Below are 22,268 nucleotides of genomic sequence, written 5' to 3'. Positions count from 1 at the left end.
CTATCATCTCTGGAAAGACCAGCCAGGAGACCAAGCCTGTGTGTGAGGTGATTGATAGCCCTGTTAACTTTCCTGTCCAGTCTGTTTGTATCAGACTCACTGACCACTTCTAGTGGTCATACTGGTTGTCATGGCACCACAGACTGGCTCTAACTCATTACACCTCTTATAATGGATTTATATAACAAACCATCTGTGATGTTTTCTGTAGATTTCATTTTGTACCTAGTTTCAAGATCATATGATGGTGGAATATAATTATGTACATTAAATACTGAAATTAATATTCAAGAAAAGTAGACTGTGGCTTGTTGTGCATGGTCAGAGGTTGGGAAGAGGTAAGGACAGGGGTTGGGGGCTTCCAGACATGGGCAGGACTACCGCAGTATTCATTTACTATACAACATATATATACTAGACATAAAAGACCACTTAAAACATATCTACAGATACTATTGAACTGTTTGTTTTTTGTACAATTAATCATTCCTGATTTGAGGTCACACTATGACAAATAATGGTTTTGGCTGAAGAGGCTTACGCCATGGTGCTGTGTCCATTAACTTTTTTTCTAAAAATCGGTACTACTCCTGAACAATTGAACAGATTTTAACCAGGTTTGGTCAGAAGCATCCTTAGAGGAATTGGGAATAATTATTAGGGACATAAAGGGGCAGGGCCAAAAAGGGGAAATTCTTTGAAATTCTACTCTTCATGTAGGAATGAATGGATATTGCCCAAATATGGTCTGAAGCATTCTTGGATGAAAGGGATCAATTTTATATATATGTTAGATCTTAGGGGCTCCCGGGCAGGGGCCAAGTGGGGAAACCTAGAAAATTCTTTTAAAATCTAGTCCTCCTGTAGTAATGAATGGATATATGTTGCTCAAATTTTGTGTGAAGTATGCTTGGGTGAAAGGGAATTTGTTCTGTATAAATTGTGGATCTAGGCTCAATGGGCAGGAGGTTCGTAGACCAATTGGAGAAATTTAAATCCTTGAAAATCCTTGTACCTTACAAGGATATTGTCCAAGTTTGGTCTGAAGCAATTTTTATGAATAGTGAATCTGACTTCTGTTTGACAACATTGCTCAGACACGATAGGGGAATTATTTCAGCAATTGCTGTCAAACTTGAAAAACTTTGTTAAATCATAGCGAATAGCCAGGTAAACAATGCAGGCCCTATAGGCCTCTTGTTTATGTTTGTAACCTATTATTTCAAAAGGCTATGAAATAATTAATGAAAATTGAAAAATCAAGAAAACATTTGGTCCAAAGCTAATTGTTATAGCTTGAGTTGCTGTAGTGTCCACAGTTGGTGGATAATTCAGTATTAGGGCCATCCAATAAAAGGGTGAATTCAGAAATCCAGTATCAGAGCCTGGTGGCCTACAATGACAACTGTCACTGTCCACAGTTAGCTGAGTTGATAGTATAGATATCCAGTATCAGGGCCTTGTGGCCTACAATGACAACTGTCACTGTCCACAGTTAGCTGAGTTGATAGTATAGATATCCAGTATCAGGGCCTCATGGCCTACAATGACAACTGTCACTGTCCACAGTTAGCTGAGTTGATAGTATAGATATCCAGTATCAGGGCCTTGTGGCCTACAATAATGAGAGACTCTGTTGTGTCTACAGTTCGTGAGTTAATTGTATAGAGATCCTGTATCAGGGCAACTCTGATGTCCATAATTTTCCTTGTCTGGCACTTCCATTTTCACACTGTACTTATCCTGAATTAGGTTTCCCATTAATGACTGACCATTTCTTGTCTGAGATCAAATGTCTGCAGTGACCAAGTGTCTGATAATAGTTGTTTGAACCACCTAAATAGTCAGTGACCATATAATGTACCTTAAAAGACATATGACTCAAAAGATAGTGTGTACTGACCTGAGATTGCTACTAGGTCAATAATTATACCAGGGGATGGTGATTCTAAGTCAACCTATAATCAAAGCATTTTGGATTATTGCTTCTGACCTTGCAACATCATACTGTGATGCAGAATTCTAAAAATTCTATATGTAAGACCAAATTCAAAATAAATTTGATGTATTATTTCATCAATTTGTTCTCCATGCACTGTTGTACAGCCTACTAGTGGATGAATTCCTCATGATGATGTTATGTTGCCTGTCTTCACCGCTAGACATCTACCTGGTGATTGAATCTGTTTGATGACAGTAACGGCTGCTTGATCATTACAGCTCAACTGAAAAAATACATTTCATGACCATCGCCAAGAGAATTGGGCTTCTGTTCAAATTCGTAAAAATATGTTTGTGACTGGGACATTAATCAACATTTGCAAATATATATTAGATGTTAACTCTTGTAACACTCTTGTTACACAATCGCATGTAGAAGTTTATGTTGGCGGTATCAGAAGGTCTTATAATGTACAACGACAACTGTTTAACTGGACACTGTTGGCAGTATAACAATCAGTTTACTGGACACTGTTGGCAGTATAACAATCAGTTAACTGGACACTGTTGGCAGTATAACAATCAGTTTACTGGACACTGTTGGCAGTATAACAATCAGTTAACTGGACACTGTTGGCAGTATAACAATCAGTTAACTGGACACTGTTGGCAGTATAACAATCAGTTAACTGGACACTGTTGGCAGTATAACAATCAGTTTACTGGACACTGTTGGCAGCATAACAATCAGTTAACTGGACACTGTTGGCAGTATAACAATCAGTTAACTGGACACTGTTGGCAGTATAACAAGGTTTAACTGTACAAGGTTGGCAGTATAACAAGGTTTTTCTTTAAATATTAGTAGTGTAAGGTTTTACTGTTTTGTACCTGAACATTGTACCTGTTAACTTGGTGACGTTAACCACATCATGAAACTTGGTTTAAAATGTCTGATGGATCTTGAGAAATTCAGGTGCTGAAAAGTCTAGTGGCATGATCATACCAGAAATGTGGTAGATAAAACTGAGTACACAACTCTCCATAGTGATTAAAACGGAATAATAGACTGCCAAGCTTGATCAAAGTGTATGCTATATTTTACACGAGAGACCCAGAAGCTGCGCATTACTCACTATCATCACACTTTATTGTCAAATCCTTTAAGAAATCAGGAGGTAAAAATGGGCTGATTTTATTGTAATGATGTTACTTAATGGTCACATCTTCGTGTGAACAATTGAATTTTACAAACCCAAGACAAAAGCAAAACCAGCCATCTCAATTCTTTGTAAAGGTATTTGTGTTGTGATGTTACTGGTTTTGTACTGAAAATATAGGCTTATCTACCTACTGAAGTGATAGCTCAATAAAAGTGCTAACAGGATTAGTCGAGGCACCACTGCCTATTGTCTTAGATCTTCTTTCCTCTTACGTTACAGATTGTAGATTGATTTTGTTCAACTGTACATATTACAGATGAAAATCTTTTGTTGGTGGCATGATTTCAGCCTTTTTGACTCTCAGAAAGTAGATAGTTTCCAATCAAAAAAATAAGATATTTCAACCTTTAAGATTTCATCTCTATGTATGTGTAGCTCTCTTTTTTTATTTAAGGAGGGACAACTTTCTGGCATTGAGATGAGATTGAATATAAAAACAGATATTCTTGGAAATCAAATTCATTATTAACACTTGTCAACATGGTTCACAACTGACGAATCTGGTTCAACATTATTTCTAAAATCTTATCCGCCTTGATCTGATCATGTTCAGACCATTTTAAAAGGCCATGAATAAATTTGATTAAACAAATGAATAAATAAAAACACATTTTTACATTTTCTAATGCTTGAAATTTTGTAGCCACTCAAAGATTTTATTTTAAAACCGATGTGTTTATAATATTACATGTGAACCATCTGGTGTGGTTGTGTTAATTACTCTCACTAGGTAACTGTTGCACACACACCAGACAATATAGATTTCTCAAGGATAAGCATCATCAACTGTGATCTGCTTCTTGCTCAAAGCTATATACAATTTCTTAATATGTTTTTGTGCTGATTCACTGAATCATCATTTTAAAGTCCTTTCTCAACATTTAAACTTTTTCATGTGACCTTGCACAAAATTTCAAAATAGGTAATGTTATTGCAGGTTAATGAATAATAGGATCTTTCCCTTGCTAGAGGGTAGGACAGAGAAATCTCTACCAGATGAGGTGATTCTAGATTTTTTAACCCCAGGCTTTGCCAAGGGTTAGACTGTACTTGTCATAGTATCTTAAAGGAATTTGTAAAGGTCAAAGGTAAATCTTTATCAGATATTGTCCTTCATCACAATGTGTTTCTCGTCTTCATTATTCCTCTGGACCATTGTAAACTCGTTTAAAATGGTAGTGCTATGGCCTTAATGAACCGTTGTTATATTGTGGATTTTGGCTTTTCACTCAGTGGTTTTACTGATTTTTTAATTCAAAATTGATGAAGGTTTTCATGTCCTCCCGTTGGTTACTCGGTATATCATTTAAAGTATTATCAATAAAAAGTGGCAGATAGCCTTTATAGACTCCTATTTTCAGAAATATCAGCAAAGTGAAACATTAGATTATTAATGTTGTTCATTGTTTTCGTTCGCTGTAATTCTCTTATATAACTAGACAAGCTGCAGAAAGTACATGATGACTGTGATGGAATTTTTATTTAGTAATGATGCATAAAAAGAAAAAAAAATCAGGTCTGGAAAAGATAATGAGATCAGGGTACAGGTAATACCCAAAGGTATTATAAAATTGATGATGTCAGTGTTTGTATATATGTAGCAGAATGTTACAAGCTACAGTTACCAAGTCTTAATGCAAGTCCAGTGATCAATGAAATAAAAAAAAATAAAAAAAAAAACACCTGCATTTTTGCTGCAAGCTATGTACATTGTACACGACAGGGAAAGTTCATACCAATTATTCTTTTCCACCAAGGAATGATAAAGGCATTATATTGCCTGCTAATGAAATCCATAGTTTGTTTATGCAATCCTTATAATTACTTAATGTGCACTTGTTCAGCAATACATGTTAGTTCATAACTTTACATAGTGGCCTTTGTTATCACAGGGAATTACATCGTTACATATTAATTATGTAGAAAAAAGGCTGACCAGTTAATGTAGTCGATGTTTTAGGATGTTATTTAGCTGTAGGGTTTATCGCCTGTCAACATTGTCAGCCAGATAGGGTCTCCTTGTATTATTTGGTGGCAACCTCTCTGAACAACATACAGAAGTCACATCTGATTCACTCATAGCAGTTGGTGTTAAGTGTCCTAGGGACAGCCATTATTACATCACTAGATGGTCAAACCACCCTGTTGAACCACACACTAAGGTCAGGTCTTCCCCAATACCTGCATTCCCCACCTTTCCTCCTTTGTACTATATGCTCCCTTCTTCCCTCTTTACCTACCCTCCTTCCTTCTCTTCACTCCTTCCCTTATATTTCAATCAAAAATTATTATATATATATATTGTTACATTGCTTGTTGTTTAAGTATTGGTGTATAAACTATGTAATGGAGAGGGCTTAATAAGTTGGTAAAACTTGTGTCCTATTTTACGAACTTTCTGCAATAAAATAATCATTAAATAAAAAACCCAGTACCTGATTGCAGTATCAAATACGGACTTTCTACTCAACTTAAAACCATTGATGTTTTGACCCCTCAGTTTGCATCTCAATCCAGAAATCATTTGAGATTTTCTTAACTTGAAGCATTAAGCATAGCCACATAAACAAAACAATATTCTGGAATAAAATGGCCACAAAAGGTTTGTTATGTAAATTTCATAATAGCTGAGTCAGTTACAAGGTTTTCTGGTCTTAAACATTGATTATATAATAAAGAGCTAAAAATGACAGAAACTGCAGGCTTAAACACTATTTTAAAGTGAAAAATCCAATAATTGTGCCAATCAGAAGCAGATTACTGTTAATGTTTTCTGCAGTGTAACTCCTGGCTTTTCTACAATAGCATTAATTGCATGCAGGTTTCCTGACAGCTATACCAAGAGCTGGGTTTTGATAAACAATACATACTTCTACTGAACAACAATATCTTGAAAGAATTGTAAAATTCACAATTAATTGGTATGCATGACAATAACATTTCACATTGATGACTTGAAAAGTCAGACACATTTATTGTCATCGTTGGATTTTGACTTCCTGGTTTCAGAAATTATAGAAATTTTGTGTAATTTGTATCCTGTGCAGTTGTCAATATAAACATTAGAGCAAAATATTTAAAAACAAAGACAAATTGCTGACATTGATAGTTCCAAGCTGTAATAATGGAGTTCTTCCCCTTGGTTCCAAATGTACACATTCAGAAATCATTCCATTTTATATAAGATGGTTATCAGTGTAGAGCTTCTTGGTCCTCTGTAACAAAGGTGATTGAACATAAATAAAACATTCATTAGGTTCTGTTACTGTCTACTCTGGTAAGGGAAGTCAAGGGAAAGTTTGATATCATTTCCGTCCAGTTATCCGATGTTGATTGTGTAGGGATTATGTATGTTGAGCAATAAATTCACCATAAGCTGACATACCAAATTCGCTGGTTAATATTGTATGTATATATTGATCAACCTATCTAATCCTAAAAACAAAAATATTGCTCTAACTATCGATTGTTGTGGTCTGGTCTAAACGGAATCTCAGGGATAAATTGATGACTTAATGAAGTCCTGGATTTTGTGAGAGAAAAGGATTAGATATCTATTTAGTAATAAATGGTATATGAATTGTGAATCTTTTGCAACCTTTAATTTATGAAAAGCTTGTTTTGTGAGACTTTCTATTTCTAAGCATTACTTGTTGGAGACCTGTATCTTAGTACTGTTTACTAAAATCAGGAACCAGGTGACATAATGGCTGACATTGTGATATGATATTGAAAATCATGTAAATTCATCATTAAAACAAGACATGGAATTTTGAATGTGACTGGATGTATATTAAACAAGATATCTATCCCAGAAATCAGAATAGTATTGACCATTGACAGAGATGGTCTGGTCTTGCAATGATCTATGTTGTTTATGTAAACAGATTGACAACCTGATGAAATATAACAATTATGTGGACCAGAATCAAAGGATGTATGCGGCAGCAGATTTTGTGATAAAATCCATGATGGTCAAAAAGTTGTGTGAAATGAAATCTCAGTAAAATTACTGTACATTTGTGATGCAATATTGTTTAAGATTGAAGGCAAGATATGCTTTCCGTCCAGCTGTTCAGAATCAAAGGTGTTACTGTTTATATGTATATACAGGCTGGGATTTAAGGATGGATTTTTCTAAACAGACTTTCTGTGTGTCTCAGAAATGTGATCTGGTACTATATCTGAAGTTTCCAGCATCTGAATGCCCAGAAATTATCAATACTTCAGACAGATTTATAAATCCTGAAATAACTGTTATAGTTAGGAAGAAAATTTGAAACAAAAATTTGCTAATAGATTTGTTAACAAACTGGTAGACATGTGTATAATATTGTTAACAGTAAATAAAGCAGTTTAATTGAGGATGTCTCGTTATGTTGTGATAACAAACTGGTAGACATGTGTATAATATTGTTAACAGTAAATAAAGCAGTTTAATGGAGGATGTCTCGTTATGTTGTGATAACAAACTGGTAGACATGTGTATAATATTGTTAACAGTAAATAAAGCAGTTTAATTGAGGATGTCTCGTTATGTTGTGATAACAAACTGGTAGACATGTGTATAATATTGTTAACTGTAAATAAAGCAGTTTAATTGAGGATGTCTCGTTATGTTGTGATAACAAACTGGTAGACAAGTGTATAATATTGTTAACAGTAAATAAAGCAGTTTAATTGAGCATGTCTCGTTATGTTGTGATAACAAACTGGTAGACATGTGTATAATATTGTTAACAGTAAATAAAGCAGTTTAATTGAGCATGTCTCGTTATGTTGTGATTGCTCTTCAATGTTCACATGTCTGAGTTATATACCATCACCCTGCATTCATCCACACCTTGACGACAAATCTGATCCAACATCACAAAGAAGCAAGGCATTGAGTTAATGTTCTCTCAGTGTTTTCTCCATGTTTTTACTTTTGATTATGTTTCTTGACTATATATATAAATATACAAAGTAGATAATGAGATACTGTAATAGTATTACCTATAACTGGAATTAGCTATACATACACAGCTGATAAGAGATATACATTTGAGTAAGGATAAAAATAACCTCTATAGGAATAATTGATAGTCACATGATATAATTGTCCAAATCACATGACATTATTATATAATGTCACTATCAACAATTAGTAGGTGCTCAAAATTTTAGTATGTTATATCTAAATCTGTCCTATTTGTTTGTCCTGAGGCAGCCCAAAATTCGGGAGAAACCGGTTGATATACCAATAAATAAGAAGAAACATGTATCCCAGACTTGTTGTGTTTGCTCTTTAATTCAGATTGTAGTAAGATATAAAATCTATTTCATCTTTCTTACTGTTGATCCATCTGGTTTGTATCAGAGATCTAACAATACGTAAACACAAGAAATCCTCCTTACTTTAATGAAGGGAGACAACTTTTAATCAAAAATAGAATTATTACAGATTTTCTTTATCGGGATTTTTTTCTATACATTGTAAATCACTGAGCAGGGAAGATTTGATAAAATAAGGATTTACTGAAGCAGGAGTAAATAAATGACAAAAAAAGAATTTGTTTTGTCTCACAAGAAATATTTTATAATCACAAAATTTATTCATCTTTAAATGTTATATGCTTTCAAAAATGTGAAAATGTTTATTTTCAATATAAGAATTGTTTTTGTTTGAGTTTGCACTGATTGTATTGTCATTTCTGTCTGTTTGTTTTCTATTGTATGAATGTACACAAGTGGAACAACTTCACCTGGAGATCTGTTAAGTCTCCAGTAATATGTAGGAACAGATAAAACCACAGCTATAATACAAGTTTACACAACCAGTGAGAAAAATAAAACATTTTCATAGGCTAATAAAAAAAAGTTTCAAACAGAAGATAAAAGCTGCATTCAACATGGATAGTTTTGTATACATCTGTCTAACGGAAACCAGCACAAGTACATCACATTACAGCAATTAATTTCAGATCTACCAAAATTACATTATCACAGGCGGTCTTATCAGTTAGACACATTTCAAAACCTCTCCTGCAAAATACATCAGGGGTTTGGAGAGAGACAGGCCTTTCAGTGTAGTGATGTTTATACGAGGATGTCCCCTCCCTCATACTTATGCCTCCTGAGGTCCGTGTTCATGTTCTCTGGCACAATACTGTCTTTGTCCATCCCCATCTAGTTGAGATGTCAGCTGTCAACATTCTTCCGACAGAATGACAGAAATAAAGGGGAAAAACTAAACGGATCCATTCTGGTGGGAGATGATTTCATTTCCAGACAGGAGTTGAAAAGAATTGAATATTTTGTTATTTTCAACAGTTGAAAATTAATATATAACTTTACATATGTTTAGAGATTCTCTGTGTTATCAGTAACTTGTTTGCTATTTCAATGATAAAATGTTATTGAAGAAAACAGTTCAATAAGTGTGAGAGAAGAAAGACCACGGCGTGTCAATGGATGACATGACAGCTGAGAATGTAGCCAAATTACATACTACTATTTGCCTGTAAGACATGGTACCTTTGCACTTTTTAGGCTTCTGTTGACATGATATGCACACCTTCTAGCCATAGTAATCAACACATTTCCTTTTATCCCAGTTTATGAAAGATTGCCAGTATCATTTGCATTAGAAATTCCTTCCTTGTGGTTGCAAAGATTCTAACTTTATTAACCTGACCTCCACCCCACCTTAGGTAAGAGGAGGGTGCATGTGTTCATAGTTATCACTTTGTGCATCCATGCATGCACGCATCAGGCAATTATCTGTGATAACCTTGTGTACCAGATGTGTATCATGACCTCGGCCGAGGGACAAATCTAGTTTTAATTCACAAGGTATCACCACAATTCCAATATCTATACCTGGCTAGATTTCAGTGGTCATTGGTCAAGGTCAAAGGTCACCCTTGACCACTTTGAAAATAAAAAGCTTGTGTACAAGACATCTCCTGAACCCCTGAACAGATTTAAAGTAATACAAATAATCACATGAGTCCAAGTTTATATAAACATCTTTTCACTTGATTTTTACATTAGAATGTTTTTAATATGTGGGTTTGATTTGTTTTTATTAGTGTTGAATATTGGTCAGTTTTGGCAAGTTTTAAACTCCTTTTTCTGTGCCTTTTTAAAGCATAATAAAAGCAAATTTCAAATATTATGCTGTAATGAATGTGTTAATTTTGAATAAAAATACCAAAAGACATGTATATTTTCAGACTGAGACACAATATGTATATCTGATGTTTTAACAGATCTGACGGTTCCTTGTACTAAATGCCAAAAGAATTTTAAAATCTGCCATTTCTACCTACTTCTGTCACGATGAAGATGGCAGGAATGTCCTATGAAAATAGGAATTACATATGGCTTAAGTCTACCACACATGTTGTACTGTTTACTTGGCCTTTGTACAATCTGGCTGGAAATTTTTATCACATGTTTCTGTGGGGTGTGACATTTATAGGTGGTAACTTTTGAATTTGCTATGATGTGTAGAATTTATTACTTTGAATTTTATAAAAAGCATGAAGAAAAAAATCATTGTTTGTTCAGAAGAAAAGATTCTGTGCATTTAGTTTGATGACTGTTGTATGACAATTTCAATTTGAATGAAAAATCTCATTTTTATTCAAAATGATGTTGATCAATAGGATAAATGATCTTATTCCTTGTAAATGATATATTATACTGTCTGATTCAATCTGAATTTCACAAAAGATTTAAGTTGAGCCATTTAGCTATAACTATGTTGTCTACAGAGTTAACTCCCATGAAGGACAAATCACCCTAGAAATCATATTATCTCCACTTGAACAAGAAAGATGGCTATCTATCATTAAACTTAGATTCCTGAATTCGTAAAGGGTAATGATTTCTCTCATAAGAAAGTAAGTCTTTCCTGATGGTTTGAAATCCATGTCTCTATTGCTCGTTAATCATTTCTATTAAAATGATGTGGTTAACATGTTAAATAATATATGTATACAAGATTTTACTTAATGATATTATATTTAACCTAGATAACAGATAAACCCTATTATTCATCAAGATGCAACTACACAGCTCCTCAGGAGGATTAGCCCCCCTGTTGAGCTCATTGATTTTATTATCTTGATGTGATATAGAAAAGTTTTTATGATTTTTTTTATGAGATGAAGTCTGAAGCGACCTATCGTGATCGCCTTCTGTTTGACATTGTCCCTCGTGTGTTGTAAACAATTGGCATTTTTCAACTTCTTAATATGCAAAAGACCCAGAGGCTGATATTAGGCCTGTAGTATGAGAGGTTTATAAAGGGCTACCAAGGTTGTTAAAAAGAATGACCTTGACCCACTTTCAAGGTTACAGGGGCCAAATGTGTTGAAATCTTTAAATAACTTCTCAATAACCTAAAGGCCCAGAGTGCTGGTATTGGCCTGTTGTATGCAGGCATGAAGGGCTGTGATATTGTTGATATTGACCCACTTTCGAGATCAGAGGTATCAAATATGTCAAATTATTTCAACAACTTCTTCACAATAAACTAAAGGCCCAGGGTCATGATATTTGGCAAGTAACATGCTGGGATGAAGGGCTATCATGCATGTTTAAATGAATGACCTTGACCTTCATTCATGGTCATGGAGGGTCAAATATGCTAACCTACAGCTATAGAGAGTATTATCAATTCCATTTAATTGAAAAATAAGCCTTCAAATTAAGAAACAATAAAAACTGTGTAAGAATGCATGTATGAGCTCTATTCTGTCTGCCCAAATGCTGTGATTGATGGACAGGTTCTAAAACTGTCCAAAGACCTGAAGACCTCAGGTCGCTGTTAAGGTCCATGGCCCTCTTGTTAGAATTGTTAAGATTTTTCTATCAACAGTTCTTAAATTGGCTTTAAATTTTGTTCATAAATGCAGTGTTTATAGAAAGTCAATATTTGGACACTAAGATGAATCATTCTTTAGAAATTATGGTTGTATTTAAAAAATGTTATAGTGTTGATGATCAACAGCTGTGATATTTTGGTACAACATGTTTATGATGCTCTCAAGGTACCTCTCATTGTGTTGTTCATATGATGTATAACATATTTTTTCCATGTGTGTGCCTCCACACTTCTCCATTCTTTTCATTGTTTCTGAAATATGGAACAAAAACAAACCAGAATTTACAGAAATGTTGCATTGTCATTATGGTTTTAAGGGTTTATCTCATTGACAACAGTATAAACTGCATGGAGTCAGTTCTACTTACCATAAACAAGGTAATCGGTGAATTATATATCCCTACACATACCTTTATAAGCCAACTACCAGTCATTTGCTACAGCTTATAAACATATTCCTAATATGGTACAAATATCAACCAAGTTTCAAGAATATAAAATGAAAACAAAAAAAAACCCATTACTTTCAGATGGTTATCCTACATCAGCCCTACTAAACAAGTTGCAAGCTTGAGTTTGTTATAAAGACATATTCAAGTTGGAACCTTCACGGTGATGTCTAAAATCTAGCATTATACGCCATATCTATATCAATAGTCCTAGCTTTATTTATGTTTGTGAAGAGGTCGTCGATCTTTAATTTCCTGTTAGATAGATACAGTGTTCAGCTGTGTCATCAAAAGTCTGGGTAATAGCAGAGAGAATTTATGATCTTGGTATAATATTTATAGATGTATTATGCCTGAAAGTGTCCCCAAAGAGATTCAACCTCTCCAAAATGTCATTTAGCTTGTCAACCAAGTCTGGTAAATACTCATAACCATGGCAACCAAAAACATCAGATTTCTGCCCTGGGTAAAGAGGGTCAAGATTCATCATGATAATTCCGAGACATTAATGGCTAAAATTCTGGGCTTGTCTGCAACCTATATCCTGTAGGTATTTCTCTCTGGAGGTCATTTCTCTCTGGAGGTCATTTCTCTTAACGTTTGATATTTTTGTGATTGAATGATGCTCTCCTCTCCCTCTTCCTCATTTTATGCAACATCCAGCAGGGTTTTTAAGGGTTGTGACTATTTTTATAGGTTTTTGTTTTTGACATATTGAATACTCTCCTTAATATCCGTCTCATCTAATCATTAAACTTGAATTACCTCACCTTGTCAATCAAGAAGATCTCCACAAAGAGCTGCTGATCATAGAAGAAAACAAATATGGCAGTGTATCAAGATATATATATATATCCAGTATTTCTAACTTCACCTGATCCCTAGATGTGGAAAAATTGGGGGAAAATGTTTTTGAAATATTTTAATTATATGAGAATAATTTGTAAACTATTGAGACATTGCACACTTTGATATTGATATTTACAACAAGGAGCACCATGGCTGGCCTCAGGTAAAGATAGAAGGTGCATGGATGCATGCTGCCTGTATAGTAAATGTTTCTAGACTGGTCTTTATTGATGTGATAAATGTGTCCTTGGTCAAGGCACTTTACCCTTATTACTCTTGATGGTGTGTGATGGACCTCCTGTATGTTGTTCAGTGAGGTAACCACTACAATGTAGCCTCTTTATCATTCTGGCTGTTCAAGGGGCAATAGACCCAGCAAGCAAACATATAAAAATCTAGGGAAAATAAAAAGAGGTGGAGGAATCCAAGGTCCTGTGAGTGGTACTAGTTGGTAGATGTATCAGTAGAACCAACGTCCCGTGAGTGGTACTAGTTGGTAGATGTATCAGTAGAACCAACGTCCCGTGAGTGGTACTAGTTGGTAGATGTATCGGTAGAACCAATGTCCCGTGAGTGGTACTAGTTGGTAGATGTATCGGTAGAACCAACGTCCCGTGAGTGGTACTAGTTGGTAGATGTATCGGTAGAACCAATGTCCCGTGAGTGGTACTAGTTGGTAGATGTATCGGTAGAACCAATGTCCTGTGAGTGGTACTAGTCGGTAGATGTATCGGTAGAACCAACGTCCTGTGAGTGGTACTAGTCGGTAGATGTATAGGTAGAACCAACATCCTGTGAGTGGTACTAGTCGGTAGATGTATAGGTAGAACCAACATCCTGTGAGTGGTACTAGTCGGTAGATGTATAGGTAGAACCAACGTCCTGTGAGTGGTACTAGTCGGTAGATGTATAGGTAGAACCAACGTCCTGTGAGTGGTACTAGTTGGTAGATGTATAGGTAGAACCAACGTCCTGTGAGTGGTACTAGTTGGTAGATGTATCGATAGAAAGAAAATCATTAAAAATCTTGTATAAATATACCACAGTATCCTATTCTAAATGAAATGTACGTACATATCAATGACAGTCATTTGGCATCCATGTCCCTACAGTTTATGTCGTTTGTTTTTTCTCTGTGATATATCTCTTTATTAAAGTTCAAACTCCAATGTGGAAAAGCTAGTTTTTAGTTCACCTGGTCTGAAGGACTGGTGGGCTTATGTCATGGCGTGACATACATTGTCCATGCGACATTCATCAACCTTTCATTAAAAATTGCTAATAGTTGTTAAGGACTGAACAGATTTTAACTAGATTTGGTAAGAAGCATACTTTGGGTGAGGGAACTAAGTTTGTATGAATATTGGAACTAGGTCCCAAGGGGCCTGAGTGATGGGGCCCAATAGGGGAAATAAAGGAAGTTCTTAAAAATTATACTTTGGTAAAGGGGAATCAATCTTGTATGAACATTAGGTCTTGGCCCCCAGGGAAGGGAGGGGTGGTGGGCCCAATAGACTGATGGTTCACAAAGAGTTAGAATGTACTTGCTGATGGTCTTCAAAACTCACATTAAATTTATCTTGAAAACTTACCAACATTCAGAAAAGATTTGCAGGTAATAACAATACATATGTCCTAACTATGAAACAGTAATCAATGTTTGGTTTATGTTTCAGGCTGCATGAGTGGTCAGAAAATGTCCCAGTCCTGTCTCCACAACCGGTACTGTGCCAGTAAGCTAGATACAATCACCGACTTCAAGATCTGCTGTTGTCATGGACATACCTGCAACAACTATTTCAGTGAAGCACAGTTTGAAATTGGAAAGCGTGAAAATCAAATGTTAAGTAAGTATACTATTTCTATAGTTATTCTGTCAAAGCCAGCGTTAAGTGTAATCAGGGGAAACAGATTTTATTATTTGGTGTGGGAACTTGATGACCTACCCAGTTAAAGTAAAGATAAATAATTACTACTGTAATTGATTGTAAATTAATAATGACAATAGGCTTTCTCACAGGATTGTAGTTCAGGCCCCAGATTCACAACAAATCTTTCTTAACTGAAGGAAATCTTAACTACCATCCTATTGGCAATTTTAAGGAAGATTTGTGAAACTGGGGCCAGGCCCTTAGTTGTACTTTGTAATTCAGTTGGGAAATTACCTTGTAAAATAGTTATCATAATTTGGCATTGAAGAATTTTAACCACAACCAATAATGAAGGCCATTATCCAACAAACCAATACTCGTTGAATTCCTCCACACCCATTACTTTGAATGGTGCTAAATTGGTGGAGGAAAGTCATCCTCAAATCTATAGAATGAGGAAGACTTAGACACAAAATGAAGGGAGATTACTCCGATTACCAAAGATATGGTCTGGTATGTAAATTTCCCAAATGGAAAAAAGTTATCTGGAATATTATACAAATTCTTAGCAAAAATAATAAAGCAGAAAAAACACTGTGGATCTTTTGTTGCTATTGAGTAGATTCTTTTTCCTTATGTTTTTGGGTAGCAACTTTTTGCTTTGAAGAGTGGGATGAACACATTATTGTTTAACTGTTAATGTTCTGTAATGTGTAATTCTGTTCTACTGAAAGCGCAACACAGGTAAAGTAAAGAATTTGTGTAACTCTCTTTCTTTCTCAGGTGATCAAGCTCAGAAACCATCCATAAAGGAAAAAACAGCCTCACCAGGTAAACTGTGACCTTATGACCTTGATGTATTTATCTAACACAACCTCCTACTCCAAAATAGAGAGGTTGTATCCTTAAAACAAGTGTTAAAAAATTGCCACAGATAGACGAACATCTCATTATCTATAGACTAGAGATAGTGGCTTTTTCTGAACTATCTTTGTTCCTGACATCTTAGAAAGGTTCCATGGACAATGACCTGCTGAAATTTTAAGTGACATGATTTCATTCCCAGAATGTAAAGGGAGAGGGTGTGGTGGGGGGATCAAAAGGCACTCTGTGAATGGAAAGGCCCTTTATCAAAATGGTGGGGTAAATATTACTACAAGTCTGTTTAGAAAAAATCACACTTTGGGGATATTTTTTTCATTGATAGAAAGAAATTAAAAATGGAAAAAACTACAATGTCAAAAGAGAATATAAATTTATAGTGTAATAAACCAAGCTAACCTGATAGATTCTGTTTTATTTCAGATCAAAGGAATTGTTTGAAATTAGGTTCTAGTTTGTAGCAAATGTAGAACAGATACATGATACAGACAGAATTTAGAAATGTGACATTTCATGTGTTCAGGCTTTGCAATGAAATGTTTGATTTGTGTCCGAGAAATGCAAAGTCTGCAAAATTATCTTAAAATAGAAGAGCCAAGTGAGGTTTAAGGAACCATACACTAAATGAGGACCAGATAAAAAAGCACTGGTGTTGAACACTTGAAATGAATACAATGTAGTAATATTAGATGGGGTGCCATGAACAGACTAATAGGATTTGAGTACAGTATATTTTTTCTGATATAATATATGAAGAAGCTTGTAGAATGTTCTCTCACTATTTCTTTGTATTTTACTACTGTAAAAGTCAATACCCAAAGGAACTTGGAGCCGGCACTTTATGCATCTTTTAGAATTGTTGAGGAAAGGAAGATTTTTTGTTCCAGTTGGTGACATAAAGGCCACAGACACACTTTTGAGTGTTATTGGTTATTGATGTGGCTGACAAGCCAGACATTTCAGAAAGGTCATTTGCTAGTTTGTGATTCAGTTACTTGTTATATCATTTCAGAAAATTAATATTTCTGTCTAAACCCATTTGTTTTGGCTAGTCTTTTAAAACCATCTAATCTTGAATTTCCTATCACTGAAACCCCATTGATCCTTACACCTGGTGAATATCACTTTCATGGAGTTGATGTGTTTTTGTATTTTCTTGATGTTAGATTAGAAATTTTTACGATATTGACTTCTAACAAACCATATCAACTGTTTGCAGACTTTTATTAAGCTCCAAAAAACCAATACGAACATTCTACACACCATATATATTGTGAGCTTCTAAGGATCACTAAAAAACACTTTTCAGGTGATAAGTCAAGATGAGTTTCTTTCTTCCTGTTTCATCTGATTCTGGAATGAATTAGCACACTATTGTTGCTTTGTATTTGTCAATTTACGAAACGAGAAAATATTCAGTTGAATTTTCTGTTTCTAGCATTCAGCTTTTTACAACAGCAGAAATAAATAAGGATATTGATGGAAATATGACTTAACACAAAAATCTTACCAGGCCAAGGAGTCAGATAAGTTGTAAATGTATGTCACAGTGACCTACATTTGATGGTGCTCATGACAATGTATTAACAAAATAAGTATAATGATTGCTGGACCTACAGTTACACTCACAAAAAGGAAGCTGAGTCGAATGTTGTACTAAGATCTTAAGCTAATGTGATAATAGAAAAGGGTCGTAAGCAAGTCCATTTTGGCAAGAGTTGAATTGTGTTTTGATTTTCTCTTGCTAACCATAGAACACAATCTTTTCCAGACATGTAATTCCTTAAAATTCTGCCTGACTTCCTTATAAACTCAATATGCTTACCAACCATGACATGTGTGATAAGTTAGACAAATATAGGGATAAGTGGGGATATTCATGTTGGCTTTGTTGTATGTTTACTGTTTATTTTAACTTCATCATGTAAACCCCCCCACCCCACCCCACCCCATGCTTGTTTGTCATATTCTTTTAAATAAATATGATAAAAGTTGCAGCTGAAATGTGATAAAGTTTAAGCACATAAACTAAATTGCAATTCTTTTAATCCTTTCAGCCTTGTAAAATTCATGGTATTTTGCATACAAATATGTTTTCAATGTCAACCTGTCAAAGGTCAAGGTCATTAAAGTCAGTAGGTAAAAAGTCAGGTAAAGATAGGTGTACTTGTAAATTTAATATTTTCATTTAGATAGATTATTATGTAACCTGTACAAACAAAAAACAAATAGTGTTTGATATATATCAACCCCTATGATGAATAATTTAGTACAGAAAGAACTGAGTTTTAGACAAATTTTAATGATTCTGCATGTTCCCTATATGTTACAAAAGAGAATTCTTTAATACTGGAGTGCAACCGTTCCCTAATTTGTATGGGAAAATGTCTGGTTTGAGGATTTTCAGAAACAATGATAAACCTGTTTTAGACAGGTTTATAATGTATTAGAGGAAATCTGGTATATGATGTTAAATGTGACACATCCTCTTTGTAAGTGTAGTTAATGTATTTTAGTCCAAAGTACAGTTTACTTATTCATGACATGAATGAGCCAGGACTTTCAGTGTACAAGGAAGCTTTCCAGGTCAAGTTTCTGATCAGATGTGATGATTAATTAATAACAAAACACACTCAGACTTTTATTAGGACTTTCTGGAAAGAGAACAAGTTCGGGGACAGAAAGATGTTACATAATTATCTTGAACCTCATAGGTATATCTATGTCTTTTTGTAAATTTCTTATATAACATGGTTAAAAGAAGTTTCTCCCTGTTAACTCTGCTTTATCTATCACACCCTATATAGTTGTATTATTTCTTTAGGTAATTTTCTGTTTGTCTTTGCTGTTTATACTTTTGGTATGGTCAAGCTCAATGTTATGGATAGCTGTCACAGTTTGTCAAAAGTTACAGAAAGTTGGATACTCAAAAACCGAATAAATTTGTTGTGACAAACTGATCTTCAAGATGACGAGTGTTTGGATTTACTGAAATTCAATACTTTGATCTTGAGAATTATCCCCCCTTCTTATGAGGAATTTAGAGGTAAAGGGGAGATAACTATGCAGCTCATATCAAGTCACTGTATTAATGGGAAAGGATCGTCACAAGATGGTAGAATGTTTATGGAAGTCAATAGGAATGTCTGTAAAAATACTTGGATTAGAATGATGATATACATGACGTCACATGATCTTTCTTACTGTGCAGTGGACACGGAGGAGTACACCTATTGTGCTTATTATGATGTCGACACTAACCAACGGACGGCGGCATCAAAGAATAGCTCGTTGACAATCAATGACTTCCCCTCAAACACCTTTACAGATGAACTGGTCTTGCAGGATGGAAAGACAGTACGCTGCTCCAAGAAGGATTCCTGCTATACACTTTGGTTTGGAGCTACAAACGAGACGGAGGCCATTATCAACAGACAAGGTAAGAGTGGTACTTATCACCGCAATACAGGTAAATATCATGTTCTTATTGGGAAATAAACCATTCAATATTTTAATGTCCTTTATAAAATATCACCTTATCCATAAATACAATTTTTTGTGAAGAATCAACGTAAATAAGCAAATGAAAGACCATGGAAACAAAATGTAACAAATGTATTTGAATTATTGAATAACTAGTTAATGAAAAACTATTATGTCTACAAAGTATTGCTTTGGTCAAGCTTGCAGAGTTAAGTTAGCCAGCTTTTCAACAACTTCACACTACAGGGTTTTTGTCCCATTTTCATAATGATGTCTGTTTTTTATTCAAGGTTGTTGGCGAACATCTTGTGAAATGGAAGAGTGTTTCTCAAATCAACCTATCAAAATCTTGGATAAAAAAGATTACAAATTCTGCTGTTGTCGTGGAGACATGTGTAACACAAATTTTACAGACATTTATGATCCGAATTTACACACAACACCAGACCCCATGTTACCATGTAAGATGTTTTGAAGATAATTGACCTCCAATCTCTCTTTAAGTTTGATTTGAATTTCTCATCTAGTTCAGCCCAACACCGATAATTATTGGATTTGATTTTGAGATTTTTATTTTTCCTAAACATTTCATTAACATTCTCATTTTGTACTAAATTATATATGAACATGATTGATCATGTCAGTTTTCTTTGAATTTCTTTGATTATCTTGTGAAGTTCATGACACAAAATTAGCTCTATCAGAAAATTAAAAAGATCAATTCCAAAAATACCCAAGTAAATTGATTATTGACAAAAGTGACTGGTTCATTTCATTCTGGTCTGATCCCAACTTTTTACTATGACGAAAAGGCCCAATAGTTCTATTTCATTATGAAATTACTCTGCCTTTAATCCTTGTTGTAGCTGCTCATTTGCTTGACTCGGAAACATATCAGCTGTACAGACAGAAGACGATTATCATATCAATGGTTTCTGTGTGTTCCGTTGCGCTCATCACTATCGGACTATTCTTGCTCTACAAACTGTTTCCTGGCACACGCAAGCCTCCTTCTGATTTGTTGACGGAGGTGGAAGCTCCACAACCCTCAGGCCTTGATCTCTCAACCTTGAAACTCTGCAACCAAATTTGTCATGGTCGCTATGGAGACGTGTGGAGTGGTTTTATGGGGGAAACCCCTGTTGGTGTGAAAATATATTCTTCAAATCACAAACAGATATACTTAAGTGAGAAATCCATTTACACTTTACCATTTTTTGAACATGAGAATTTATTAAAATTTTATGGAGGTGATGAACAGGTGGTTGACGGAACGACGCAGTATATGTTGATACTGTCCTATATTCCACTTGGTGCACTCCAAGGATATCTAAAAACCAATACAGTAGATTGGGCTACTTTCTGTAAAATGTGCCTCACAATTGCCAAAGGACTGACTCATCTGCACTCGGACATTAGAAAGGGAGGTAAGTGTGATTTTATCTACATTTATGACTGTTTGCATGTATAGTATACTGCATGCTGTGAGTACCAATCCACAGTACATACCAGTCAGGGTCAACAAACCCCTACATGTAAGCACATCACATCAGTATGAAAGGTGAGATAACTGATGTTGGATTGAGTCAATGTGGACACATTATTAACACTTGTTGATTCGTTATATTCATTCCCCATTACAATTCTGGGCATGACTGGAGAAATCAACACCATCATTTATCATCATCATCACTGATTAATAATGTCCTTTAAAAACATTTTAGATGTAACTGTGTTGTATTTGTCCATCTACATATGGATATGTGTGTGTCTGTATTGGGCTGACATGTTTATATTAAGTTTTATGTACCATGTTTTTTTCTACGAAACATTAAAACCTGAGCAGGTTTATAATACATCCATAATGTCATCTGAATTCCTGATCAAATTATTTGAAAAAACAAAATTGAGACACTTTCATATACAAGGGGAGATAATTTTGCTTCAAATTCATGTTGTCTGTGTGAAAATGGGGAATTGATGATTGAAATCCTGGCAGTCTGATCTCCATAAATCCTGAAACCTTCAACTTCCCTCACTGACTCCCAGCTCCCGACATTACAACCCCTGCTATAATCCCTCCTCCATGTACAATGCTGACTGGCTATTCCTTTTCTCTTCAGTAAATTACAACATTGTTGTTTAGAAGATAAACAACATGGATCATCGATCCTTTTCACAGTCAACCTACTAGTGTCTCGTCACTTCAACTCTTAACATCTAGAGGCTTCATGTCCAAAGACATTGACTTTCTTACCATAGAAAATTGTACCAGACACAAAATTGGCGTCTGTGGATTTACTCTTGATATTTAGAGCATATTAAAAGACAGGAGAATTGATGTTCATACTTTGGTGATTGGCATTTAGAACACAGGAAAATTGATGTCTCTGGTGTAGAAATGTCTGAGAGAGTATGCCATACATACACGTTTATGCATAAAGCTGTGAATTCATCTTTCAGAATATCTTCAGGTCCATGTACGAGAAAGTATCAAAGTATCCCTGTCAATGGAATGTTTTGTTGTTAATGTTAGCCCTGATTGTTATAGTCACACACTTCCTGAACTTCTTCGAAATCCATCCAACTGACATTCATTATATTTCTAATTGATAAGCGAATACAAAATAGCGAGAAGCATGTGTGATTTTTATAGGCCTGTATTTATGTAGATTTATCACAGCTTAGAACATGT

The 22,268-nt window shown here is 34.9% G+C and overlaps 1 protein-coding gene across 1 annotated transcript in view; it reads left to right on the top strand.

Annotated features, from left to right (window-relative positions):
* The window catches only part of LOC132543692 (bone morphogenetic protein receptor type-2-like), a 79,928-nt gene that overhangs the window by 47,106 nt on the left and 10,554 nt on the right, over positions 1-22,268 (top strand). The window contains exons 3-7 of the mRNA XM_060207210.1: positions 15,014-15,184; positions 15,992-16,039; positions 19,302-19,529; positions 19,864-20,034; positions 20,440-21,000. Of these exons, the coding sequence (XP_060063193.1) occupies positions 15,014-15,184; positions 15,992-16,039; positions 19,302-19,529; positions 19,864-20,034; positions 20,440-21,000 (1,179 nt within the window). The remainder of the gene's footprint in view (positions 1-15,013; positions 15,185-15,991; positions 16,040-19,301; positions 19,530-19,863; positions 20,035-20,439; positions 21,001-22,268) is intronic.

Source organism: Ylistrum balloti, unplaced genomic scaffold, assembly GCF_031769215.1.
Source record: "Ylistrum balloti isolate Yb309-2 unplaced genomic scaffold, AGI_CSIRO_Ybal_v1 Utg369762, whole genome shotgun sequence".
NCBI lineage: Eukaryota > Metazoa > Mollusca > Bivalvia > Pectinida > Pectinidae > Ylistrum > Ylistrum balloti.
The sequence above is the reverse complement of the archived record's forward strand: the minus strand, read 5'-3'. Positions and strand labels throughout refer to the sequence as shown.